Raw genomic sequence first — 13186 nt, 5'->3', positions numbered from 1 at the left:
GCACATGACTATTGAAATGGTTTGCTAATGTCCTCTTCCAGATGTTATTTTAGTTTCCGAGCCTAGCCTACAGCAAACGGGTTCCTCGGATTTTCTCCCATTTCAGCCTTAACCAGACCCAATCTGTCTTAGCACCAAGCTCAGAAATGGTTGCGTGGGAAGCCACGCCCCTGCTAGAAGAATGAAATATTTTGAGAAATATTTTTAAAAGGCAAGATAAAATATTTCCCCTAAAGAGAAACAAAAATCTTAAGGGAGACAGAAACACAGAGCCACAGCTCCCTCCCCCCAGAAGATATTTGGTGCCCATTGAGAAGGACTGGGCCATCCTATCTACAAAACAAAAGGCCTTCAGCTCCAGGATGATGGGATTAAAACGTGACCCTCCAGGACATAATAGGATTAACCCACTACCATTTAGGAGGAGAGCTCACTACATTGCACAATCTCCTAAGGACATTGCATCACCCTCCAAGCTTTAACCAAACATAGCTCGGACAGCCTATAGAGCTAGCTATGACCCCTACATAACTCCTACAACAGCCAATAGAATACATGTTCTTGCACAGGAACAGGAAGCTCAAACACAGAGCTCAGAGAAGGTATAAAAAAAAACCCTCACTCTCAAATCCGTGTGGTTTAAACCATCTCTCCAATCAGCCTCCATGTTTGCAGTGTCTTTCTCACAGCTTGGAATCGAACCCGATGGATATTTCTTCCAACAACTGGCTGCTGAGATTTTGGTAATGCAGATATGGAGGAAGAAGAGGATCAAAAGTATTTTCTCCATCCTGATCTCTCTCTCTCTCACACACACACACACACACCCTCACCCCCACCCATCCTGCTCCTGCCCACTCCATCTTTTAATTGAGCTGCAGTGTTTGGTGTTTGTTTTAGCTAATCTATGTCTTTTAGCATATATAGTTTTTTTTTATTATTTATGATGGTAAGCCTCCCGGTGTTACTCTGAGATAAGATGGGAGGCTAACAAATTCTACAAATAAATAAATAAATAAATAAATAAATAAATAAATAAATAAATAAATAAATAAGTAAGTAAGTAAGTAAGTAAGTAAGTAAGTAAGTAAGTAAGTAAGTAAATAAGTAAATAAATAAATAAATAAATAAATAAATAAATAAATAAATAAATAAAAATAAATAAAGAGGGAAGTAGGATGGGGGGAGGGAAAGGAGGGGGAGAATAGCTTCATTTTGCCAAAAAGAAGCTGAATATGACTTGTGTCTCTTTCTAACATAGCAAGAAAGCTGCCCCACCTAGCTTAGCATCTTGCTTCTACTATTAGCCAGCCCCATCTGCTCCTTTTCACAGGAAGCCCAGTACTAGAATAACATGATAGTCAGTATAATCAGAAACTTCCTCTTGGGATATGGTCTCCTCGCCTACCCTTTCTTTTGGGGACAGATTGCCTCTGAACCAGGAAACCCGATTTAGATATTGTAATTAAGTAAATAAATCAGCCTTCCATCGGATAGGCTGAGTTGGCTATAGTGGGACATTGCATCACCCTCCAAACTTCAACCAAACATAGCTCAGACAACCTACAGAGCCAGCTATGACCTCTACAACAGCCAATAGAATACATGTTCTTGCGTAGGAACAGGAAGCTCAAACACAGAGCCCAGAGAAGGTATAAAAACCCCTCGCTCTCGACTCCAATGTATCTGGAAGGAAAACAAGATGGGAAAACTAAGGCAAAAGCAAAACTCCTGGGAGGCCACAGAAATAGTAGAGCGTCTGCAGCTTTAATTTGGAAGAAAAACAACGATATCATTTAAGAAGCAGCCCGCTCTGTAATATGATTTTACAGAGACACTTTGGACGTGACAGACTACCAAGTGTCGCATTCTAACTCCTATCAAACCTATGGTAGTTTGAACAATGGTTAGGGGACATGACTGTTTAGTTTCGTTTAGTAACAAAGATCCCCACTTTTTGGGAAACCAGAGAATGACCAATTTTGTTTCCTCCCTTGCAGAGAGGAGGAGGTTGGACTAGAAGACTCTAAGATCCCTTCCCGCTTTATGATTCTAGGAATTCAGGGTTACGCAATGAAATGAAAGGCTAGGAGATTGTGCTGAGAATGAAAAGTCCTTGACACCATTAAAAATTAAGTAATGGAACTTGTCACAGTAAAATGTGATGGTGCCTGTTAGCTCAGACAATTTTAAAGGGTCATTTAAACAAATCCATGGAGAAGAAGTGAAACTCATAGCCTATGAAGCTTGTTTATTACGGGTTATTAACTTATGGAATTCACTGGTATTCGATGCAATGATTACTACAGGCAACCCAGTGGAGGGTTCCGGATCACGTTGAAACCGTACCGGTGTCCTCCACATGAACGTGTGTCTTACCTTCCAGCAATGCCTCTGTGAGCCTCCAGCTGCTCGACGGAGCGTCGCACAGGCGCAGTACGCACCGTGCGCATGGGCCGAAGAGTTTAAAGGACAGGTAAGGACGACGGGCGGGCAGGTGGGACCTCCGGAGCACCGTACCGGAATGGTACCCGGTGCTCCGGGCAGGCTCCGGTATACCTGTACTGGGGCATACTGTCTGCAACCCACCACTGAGGCTATCACTGTTCTAAAAGAGAATTTAAAAGAAAGGGAAAGAAAGAAAATAGTTGTCCTTCAAAATGCTTGCAAATGTTTATTTCATAAAGCCAACATGCCTTGGAATAAAACAATTTCTTCATCAGGGAAGTATAGAAAGTGACAAAAGAATAAATGATTTTTTTTTTATAAATATACACTTATTTTAAAATATGTGTACAGTTGTATTCTGCAGTCACAATACAAGCCTAAGATTGAAAATGAGGCTTGTCAGATGTTATACCTTTTCTATCCTGCTCTACGGAGTGGAGAGTTGGTCTCTGACCGAAAATCACTTAAAGAGACTAGAAGCTTTTGAAATGTGGATTTACACACCCACATTTGTTTCGTATAAGCTGGGTTGACAAAAATCACAAATAAGGTGGTGATAAGCCGCCTGGGAAAGCCAAGGGAAATCATCAAAACCATTAAAGAGCGAAAGTCAGAATATTTCAGACATGTGATGCAACACCCAGAAAAATACAGCATGCTTCACTTAATCCTCCAGGGAAAGATTGAAGACAAATGAGGTCCAAGTAGAAGAAGAACATCATGGCTTCAAAATCTAAGGGACTGGTTTGGACAAAACTCAGCAGCACATTTTCGTGCGGCTGTTGATAAAAATAGGATCAGCAACATGATCTCCAACGTCCAATGACGGATATGGACCAAGAAGAAGAAATGTACAGGTGTACAGTTTTAGCTCTGTACAAGGACACAGTGGAATGGAAAAGTTTATTACCCTGTCTAAGGGGGTATTATGCAAAGAGCCAGAAGTCTATGATTCTGAGAAAAATGGAAGGAAAGAATCATGGCCAGCTGTAGGCGGATGGACTCAGTTATAGTGACAATGAGACACTGTTAAAAGATTAGATTGAGGATAGATCGTCCTGGGGGAAATCCATCAATGTGATCACTAAGAATTGACACCAACTTGATGATATATCAATCAATCAATCAGCTGACATAATTTTAGGCAATCAATAGTACAAATGTCAGCTGTAGGTTGATCATGTTTCATACCCCAATATTGGGTAAATCACAAAGATGCCCTGCAGCCTCCATACTCTTTCCTAGATTTCTGGATGTCTCTTAGATTTGGGGAGTGGAATTTCTGAGAAATGCTGGAAGAGATGGGCACCTCTTAAGACCTTATATCTTAACAGTTCAAAGTGAGATTTTAGTGTAGATTTTGACTGGGCCACACACATTATGCTATGCCATGCTAAATGTACAAATCCACAACTGTGTAAGTTTATGCAAAATCTAAGCCATAAACTAGTATTTGGAGGGAGAATAGAATACAGAATAACCAAGTTGGAAGGGATCTAGTCCAATCCCCTGCTCAAGCAGGGGATCTTATATCAGTGATGGCTAACCTTTTCCGTACTGAGTGCCCAAAGAGTGCAAATGAGCGCATATGTGCCTGAACCCCCAAAATGCAATGACTGTGCGGCCCCTGTGCATGTGGCCCCCATGCATGCAACCGCCGCCCACCCCCTGTCCTCCGTGCATGTGCAAAGACCAGGTGGCCATTGTGAGGTGCGTACGTATGCGCGGCAGAGCTGAACTGGGGCAACAGCTTGTGTGCCATCAGAAAGGGCACTGCATGGCATAGATTCCCCATCACAGTCCTATATTATTTCTAACAAGTGGCTGTCCAGTCTCTTCTTGAAAGCCCCTAGTGATGAAGCTCCCACAACTTCCGAAGGCAACTTCTGTTTCATTGGTTGATTGTTCCCTGTCAGAAAGTTCCTCCTTGTTTCTAGATTGAATCTCTCCTTGATCAGTTTTCATCCATTGTTCCTTGTCTGTTCCTTGTCTTCGGGTGCTTTGGAAAATAGACTGTCTCCCTCCTCTCTATGGCAGCCCCTCAAATATTGGAACACTGCTGTCGTGTCAATCAAAGACCTCAATGGCTGATTCACATCAGAGAATATATCAAAACCAGATGAACCATATTAAAGCTTTGCATCTTGTGAGAAGGAACGCTATGAATGCAAATTGCTGGGAGTGACGATGAAAGACAAACTGTAGATAAAGAATCTGGTTACACTCTCTCAGAACAGACTGCTCCATAATGGTAGGCATTTGGTTCACTCAAACGTGTCTCTGGCTTTTCATAATACAAAATTTCCTCAAATTATGACTGTAATTGAGCCTGATACGATACGATACGATACGATACGATACAATACGATACGATACGATACGATACGATACAATACAATACAATACAATACAATACAATACAATACAATAGCAGAGTTGGAAGGGACCTTGGAGGTCTTCTAGTCCAACCCCCTGCCTAGGCAGGAAACCCTATACTGTTTCAGACAAATGGTTATCCAACATCTTCTTAAAGTGTTGGGGTATTCACAACTTCTGGAGGCAAGCTGTTCCACTGATTAATTGTTCGAACTGTCAGGAAGTTTCTCCTCAGTTCTAAGTTACTTCTCTCCTTGATTAGCTTCCACCCATTGCTTCTTGTTCTACCGTCAGGGGCTTTGGAGAATAGTTTGACTCCCTCTTCTTTGTGGCAACCCCTGAGATATTGGAACACTGCTATCATGTCTCCCCTAGTCCTTCTTTCTATTAAATGAGACATACCCAGTTCCTGCAACCGTTCTTCATATGATTTAGTCTCCAGTCCCCTAATCATCTTTGTTGCTCTTCTCTGCACTCTTTCTAGAGTCTCCACATCTTTTCTACATCGTGGAGACCAAAACTGAATGCAGTATTCCAAGTGTGGCCTTACCAAGGCATTATAAAGTGACTATTAATACTTCACATGATCTTGATTCTATTCCTCTGTTTATGCAGCCTAGAACTGTGTTGGCTTTTTTGGCAGCTGCTGCACACTGCTGGCTCATATTTAAATGGTTGTCCACTAGGACTCCAAGATCCCTCTCACAGTTACTACTATTGAGCAAGGTACCACCTATACTGTACCTATGCATTTCATTTTTCTTGCCTAAATGTAGAACCTTACTCTTTTCACCATTGAATTTCGTTTTATTAGATAGTGCCCAATCTTCACGTTTGTCAAGATCCTTCTGTATCTTAAGCCTGTCTTCTGGTATTACTGTCATAAGTCATGGAGGTCACTAAGTGGGTCACTATGTGACTGTGCCCAACTTTATAACATTTTTGCAGCGGCTTTTAAATCAACACTACAGTCATTAAGTGCATGCTGTGGTTGTTAACCAAACCCGTTAAGTGTATCTGTAGACTTTACCACTCCTGGGATTCTTCTCCTATGACCACTGATTGAAACTTTCATCCCTACCTTATTAGGTCAGAGTCCTTGACCGCCGCAGGAGTAGATTCCTCAATGGTGAAGACTACCCTGCAGTGCTCCATCTCTGGCCCATGGCTGAGGTCATTGATGGCTGCGTGGCGGCAGGCAAGTGGTGGGAGCAGAGGAGTCCCCGAAAACCGGCGCTTAATAGCCCCGCCGGGGAATGCCCCAATGCAAGTTGCCAAGTCTAGCTGTTCTCGGGATTTCTGGAAAAAAAAGAGAGACAAGAATTCTCAGTTTGGAGATTGTTGCAACGTAACAATTCCTGCCCTTGTCAACATATCCCCTGTCTCTGCAAATTATATAGGATTGCCATAAGGTGGGTGATTTCTGAGCACTGCCACGTACTCTAGAGCAGGGTTTCGCAGCTTGAACAACTTTAAAATGTGTGAATTTCAAATCCCAAGACAGCCCCGAAAGAATTGAGTAGATTGGAGTGTTTACTAGTTCCATAGCAAACTAAAAAACCCTTTTTAAAAGGAAAAACTCTTGGGTTGAGCTTTTTCAATCCTTAATTTGTAAATGGTATCCAGCGTTATTAGAAGGAAGTAAATTGGCCGTCCATTAACGCCATCTATTGACAGCATCCATTAACTGCAAGGCAGGAAAACCAGGGGCAGATGGCTCGAATTGATCAATTGCTGTCTGTTTCTATACGTCATGCTTTGCTAAGCTAGTGTGCCATTAAGTCTCTCTCCCCTTTTTAATATCAAATGGGGAATCTAAAGCAAAGAGAAAGCCATTCACCTAAAATGATTACAACATCCTGGACATAAGTTCTTAATAATGTCATCCCCATAATATCACATATTCTCCTTGTTCCATATTTATTATAAATCTTTAAATGTGCTTCAGGCTGAGTCCTCCAGATCCACTATGTCTGCATTGCAGAATGGAGAATCAAAATGCAGGTGAGAGGAAGAATGCTGGGAATTGTAGTTCAAAAACTCCCAAAGGACCACACGTTACCTGTCTCTGCTCTTGTACTGAAATACTCCAGCAAACAAAATTTGAACATATCTTGAGGGCCAAGCAGCGCTCATCAATTGAAACGTCCTCCACACATTTTACCTGTGCTCTGCTTCCTTAAAGCTTCTATGCACTGGCTCTAGTCCTGCCCTCTGGGGCAAGATAAAACATCAAAGCCATGGACATCATCTAAAGAGCTTGAATCAGAGCAGCTGGATCAGATTTTCACTAATGCGGTGGTTCTTGATAATCCAATTGAGTTTGCCAATTGCTATAGTCCTGGGCTCCAAAAAAGCTATGGCAGATCTAGACAGCATACTAAAAAGCAGAGACATCACCCTGCCAACAAAAGTGCGTATAGTCAAGGTTATGGTTTTCCCAGTTGCAATGTATGGCTGTGAAGGTTGGAGTTGGACCAGAAGGAAGGCTGAGCGCCAAAGAATTGAGGCCTTTGAACTCTGAGGCTGGAGAAGTCTCCTTCCCTTGGACTGCAAGGTGATTAAACCGGTCAGTCCTAGAGGAGATCAACCCTGACTGCTCTTTAGAAGGCCAGATCCTGAAGAGGAAACTTAAATACTTTGGCCACCTAATGAGAAGGAAGGACTCGCTGGAGAAGAGCCTGATGCTGGGAATGATTGAGGACAAAAGAAGAAGGGACGACAGAGAATGAGGTGGCTGGATGGACTCATCAAAGTAGTAGGCGTGAACTTAAAAGGACTCCAGAGGATGATAGAAGACAGGAAGGCCTGGAGGAATGTTGTCCATGGCTTCACGGTGGGTTGGACATGACTTTGCAATTAACAACAATAATACTCCAAATACAAATTTCATCCTATCATTTTTGTGAAATGAGCTAGATATACTTCTCATTCCATGTTAGGATTGTAAGTTCATCCTGTTTGTTTCCTATACCCCATGCATTAATGCTTAGCCACCTTTAACAGAATAACAGAGTTGGAAGGGACCTTGGAGGTCTTCTAGTCTTCACCAAGCCAGCACTTTCTGGATGACATGACACACAACAGCGGTCAGGATCTCCCAGCCAACATTACCATTCAAAGATTCCCAAGCTGGCTGGGGAATTCTGGGAGCTGAAGTCCACACATCTTAACATTAAGGATGAGAAACACTGCAATATTCACGTGGCACCTTTCCAGTTCACCTGCCCTTCTAAAAGGTCGGGATTCCCTCAAGTTGAACCTGACTCTCAGTGATCACACAGATATGTTCTTAACAGCTGTATGATTTCCAATTTCTAATGGCCTCCTGGAGGGATTTTTTTAAAGAGATTCTCAGTCTCATGGTTGTCCCAAAGGTGCTTTTTCAAGAGGCAACTGGACTTTCTGGTTTTTCTTTGAAGACGTTGGAGAAGTTTCTTGGATGAGAAGTGAAATGTCTTCAAAGAAAAACCAGAAAGTCCAGTTGCCTCTTGAAAAAGCACCTTTGGGACATTCAGCTTGTTCTCAATCAGCCAGATCAGCTGATGCTAATCCTTGACGGGCGTTTGAGAATATCCATTTCTTTGTCTCCATTGACTCCTCTTATCTCCTTCGTCTTGCCTCTAATCACAGGGTAGCCTTCTACTTACAAACACAATTAGGATCCGAATTTACATTTCTAAATGAGAATGTTCTTAAATGAATCCTTCCCAATTTTACAACCTTTATGCCATGGTGGTTTAGAAAATCAAGTGGTTATTAAGCAAATCTGGCTTCCCCTGTTGATTTTGCTTGTCTTAAGACCACCGGGGAAAATCCGCAAATGTCAATCATGTGACCCAGAGAGGCTGCAATTGTTGTAAATACACGCCAGTCCTCAAGCACCCACATTTTAATCATGTTATCGCAGAGACACGGTGATAATCATCACTGTCAGGACCGATCTAAAGTTGTTTTTTTTCAGTACCATCATAATGGTTGTAAATCAAGGACTGCCTGTAATTACTTCTTTGATTAGCTATTCTCCAAAGCGCCTGAGGGCAGGACAAGAAGTAATGGATGGAAACTAATCAAGGAGAGAAGCAACTTAGAACTGAGGAGAAATTTCCTGACAATTAGAACAATTAATCAGTGGAACAATTTGCCTCCAGAAGTTGTGAATGCTGTGAACACAAGAACTCTTTAAGATGATGTTGGATAGCCATTTGTCTGAAGTGGTGTAGAGTTTTCTGCCTGTCACTGCGTTAATTGGTTTGCCAACTTGTGCTTATATTCTGAGTTATACAGTAGACTGAATTGTTTCTTATCTGACAATGATTAATGTGCATGTCTCATAATACGTCACACATTCCTTACTTTCCTTCTGATCCTCCGTTCGCCTGCCAAGGAGGTGGGCAAAACAGCTCTTGCCAAAATGTAAGATTTATACAGTAAGATTTGTATTTTATTTTATTTTATATTAAAGTTGTTCATTAGAATATGTTTTCGGGTTTTATTTTCTGCTTATTCGGAAATATGCTGCTTGGAAAGCCAATGATTCACACCTCATTAGTTCAGGGTGGAACTTCCCCTGACACTGCCTAAGTAGGGGGTTGGACTAGAAGACTTTCAAGGTCCCTTCCAACTCTGTTATTCCATTCCATTCTGTTCCGTTCCGTTCCGTTCTGTTCTATATAAGTTTTATACCCCAGCCTTGCAAGATATTGTGGCCATTCAGCTACTTCCAACTCTACATGACCCAACTGACACTTTTTTCTATTACCGTCTGTCGGTAACGCTTCATTCTTGTAAGCTTATCCTTCTGTCACCAGTGATAGGACTTAGCTGTAGATACCTTAATTTGAAGCCTTCTGGATAAGATCTGTGAGGCTCTTGCCAAATTCCTACTTCCCAGCCCTTTTATGGTCTATCCCATCATTTTCATATTTTTATCACAGGCCTGAATCCAAGAAATGAAAATAATAGCTGCTGGCATGGCTTTCTTGATAAACTCTCTAATAGATCTTGAATGTATAATCAGACACTTCCCAACATGACATGATTGGCCAATTGACAGCTCCTTCCATCCCTTCCATGTCGAGTTTAATGAAAAGAAGGACTAGGGAAGACATGATAACAGTGTTCCAATATCTCAGGAGTTGCCACAAAGAAGAGGAAGTCAAGATATTCTCCAAGGCACCTGAGGGTAGAACAATGGGTGGAAACTAATCAAGGAGAGAAGCAACTTAGAACTGAGGAGAAACTTCCTGACAGTTAATCAGTTAATCAGTGGAACAGCTTGCCTCCAGAAGTTGTGAATGCCCCAACACTGGAAGTCTTTAAGAAGATGATGGATAACCATTTCTCTGAAACGGTATAGGGTTTCCTGCCTAGGCAGGGGGTTGGACTAGAAGACCTCCAAGGTCCCTTCCAACTCTGGTATTGTATTGTATTGCATTGCATTTATTGTATTGTATTTATTGTATTGTATTGTATTTATTGTATTTATTGTATTGCATTGTATTGCATTGTATTGCATTGTATTGCATTGTATTGTATTTATTGTATTGTATTTATTGTATTTATTGTATTGTATTGTATTTATTGTATTGTATTGTATTCTTCTGCATTGTACAGAACTCCAGATTATCATTTTCAGACAAATAATCCACAATTTGCTTTGACCACTAAGTCTTCACTCACTATCCCATGCCTATTTCTCTTGTGGTATATTTTTAATGAAACGAACCCCCACTTTTAAGAAGGAAAGGGAATTCCTTGTCTTTTTCTCTCTTTTATACCTTCTCTTCCTTCAACTTGTACTTTTGACAGATGCAAAGATTTTCTTACCTTTGTGCATTTTCTAATCTACTTTTTACTTTAAGTGTGTCTCTAAATATTCATCAGTAGCTGGACTGTGCCCATACTCTGCACCAGGGCCTGGCACAACCAGTGTTACTGCCGGTTCGCTTGTGTGAGCACTGTGTGCGCTTGCTGGATGTGCGCTGCACGCACATGCACAGTTCAATGGAAATTGTTCTGCGCATGCACAGAACTCAAAACAAAGAGGGCGATGGCGGTGACTGGGGAACTGGTTTGGGGGTGTGGCCAGCCTGGGTCGCTGCTGGTTCTGCGACCCGGGCCGGCGTGCCACTACCGGTTCAACCAAACCGGGTCGAACCAATAGGAGCCCACCTCTGCTCTGCTCCCAAGACATCTAGGAATGTTACATTAAACATTCTTCATTCATTATATTTTCTGGTACTTATTCAATATTGTTTCAACAATACTTCTTAGCACATTCTTCATCAAGGGCTCCTGCTAAATCTCCAACAGGTTTAATACAGTTTTGTGCAAATAGAAATCATGCCTCTGTAGGAAGTTATCATCCAGCTCTTTCCCAGAAAAATGAAATATCCTAGGAAATATTGAAAAGGCAGGATATTACATTTCCCTGGATGTGAAAAGGGAGAAACATGTTTTAAAGACAGAGTAGCTCCCTGCAGCTTCCTGCCCCCACCCCCTTTGTCAATGGGCCATGAAGATGCCCAAGCCAGTCCCTTTACATAATACAGAGTTCTCCCCTTCAGCTCCAGGGGGATGGGATTAAGGCATGATTAGCCTTTACCCACTCACCACATGGCATCCGAGAACTCAACCAAACCTGGATTCAAGACACAGCCTAGAGACTTGCCCCTGTGGCCCCATGGGAGTCTGACAACCAATCAGAATACATTTCTTACACAGGAATAGGAAATAGAAAGGTGGGGCTGAACAGATTATAAAAAACCCAGCAAGCCCCTTCCTCGGCCCTTCTCTTCTTCTCCACCCAACATCTGGAAGCATGTGATTCCCCCTTTTCTGTTCAGGAGCTCAAGCCGTGTAATCCTGTCAACCATTAAACCATCTTTCCATGTCTCCAGTGTCTTTTTCCCCACTTGGAGCCAAACCCAGAAGGACATTTCTTCCAACACCCCCAAGGAGCTTTTCACCCTATTCGTGACCCAGGGACATTTGCAGGAGGGCTCAAAAAAGACATCTGGAAGCATGTAATTCCCCCTTTTCTATTCAGGACTCAAGCCATGTGGTCCTGTCCACCATTAAACCATCTTTCCAAGCAGCCTCCATGTCTCCAGTGTCTTTTTCCCCACTTGGAGCCTAACCCAGAAGGACATTTCTCTCAACAACCTCTGTCATTAAATCCTGCACACAATGTACTGAACTATCAAGTTCTAGGAGGCCTCAATAAAATGGATGTGCAAAGAGCTAATAAGCAGAGCTAATCAACATTTAAAATTAGGCCAACAATTAGGTGTTTCCAGCTGGGTCACAGAATGTTTCATGGAATATTCTAGCTCAGGGGCCTTAATCTTTCTGTGACATCAACGCCTTTGAGAGTCTGCTGAAAGCTGCGCACCCTTTCTCAGGAAAATGCATTCCCATTCTAAAAATACAGAGATTGTATTGCAAACCAATCCCAAATGATGCCCAAATATTATTGGAAAACAACAAGTATGCAGTACAATAATACACATGCTTCTTTATTAATTCATGATATCAATAACAAGGGAAGCTAAATTCCAGGTAGTATAGCAGGAGATTTGGGTTAGTTTAAGGTGGCAAAAAAATATTAGGGAAGCTAATGCCTTTTAATTAATTTGCTAGTCAGAAAAAGGACTATCAGTCTTTTCAATTTCAGTTAAAGGTAAAAGTTCCTCTAGCACATATATGGTGGTTGTTCCCAACTCTAGGGGGCGGTGCTCATCTCCGTTTCAAAGTCGAAGAGCCAGCGCTGTCCAAAGATGTCTCTATGGTCATGTGGCTGACATAACTAAACGCTGAAGGTTCATGGAACGCTGTTACCTTCCCACCAAAAGTGGTTCCTATTTTTCTACTTGCATTTTTTATGTGCAACTGCAACTGCTAGGTTGGCAGAAGCTGGGACAAGTAACGGGAGCTCACTCCGTTACGCAGCGCTAGGGATTCAAACTGCCAAACTGCCGACCTTTCTGATCAACAAGCTCAGCGTCTGAGCTAATGGTGTTAGTAAAAAGAACGTTGCTTTTTTTTTTCTCATCCACCTTCACAGATCCCCTGAAATCTACCAGGATAAAAACTTCTGTTCTAGCTGCAAAAGCTTTGCCTGACCCCACCCTCCCATTGAATACTGTCCTGGGTTTAAAGCTCATGTGAATATGCTCTCAAGGGCATGTGAAGTCTCTGAGGGGAACACAGTCTGTATGTTTGCGTTATTCTTCCACTAAGACCAAAAATGAAAGTGATTTCACCTTTTTCTCAGTTTATGAATGTACTGTATTTTTCGGAGTATAAGATGCACCTTTTCCCCTCAAAAAAGAGAGTAAAAATCTGGGTGCATCATATA

At 42.0% G+C, this 13186-nt stretch overlaps 1 protein-coding gene across 1 annotated transcript in view; it reads right to left on the bottom strand.

The window, feature by feature from the left end:
- The window catches only part of LOC309395933 (3',5'-cyclic-AMP phosphodiesterase 4C-like), a 59879-nt gene that overhangs the window by 26171 nt on the left and 20522 nt on the right, over positions 1 to 13186 (bottom strand). The window contains exon 3 of the mRNA XM_081960622.1: positions 5906 to 6123. Within this exon, the coding sequence (XP_081816748.1) occupies positions 5906 to 6123 (218 nt within the window). The remainder of the gene's footprint in view (positions 1 to 5905; positions 6124 to 13186) is intronic.

The sequence above is a fragment of the Natrix helvetica genome (genome assembly GCF_964273705.1).
Source record: "Natrix helvetica genome assembly, chromosome: 1".
Lineage (NCBI taxonomy): Eukaryota > Metazoa > Chordata > Lepidosauria > Squamata > Natricidae > Natrix > Natrix helvetica.
Note: the sequence above shows the minus strand (reverse complement) of the source record. Positions and strands in the feature narration are given on the sequence as shown.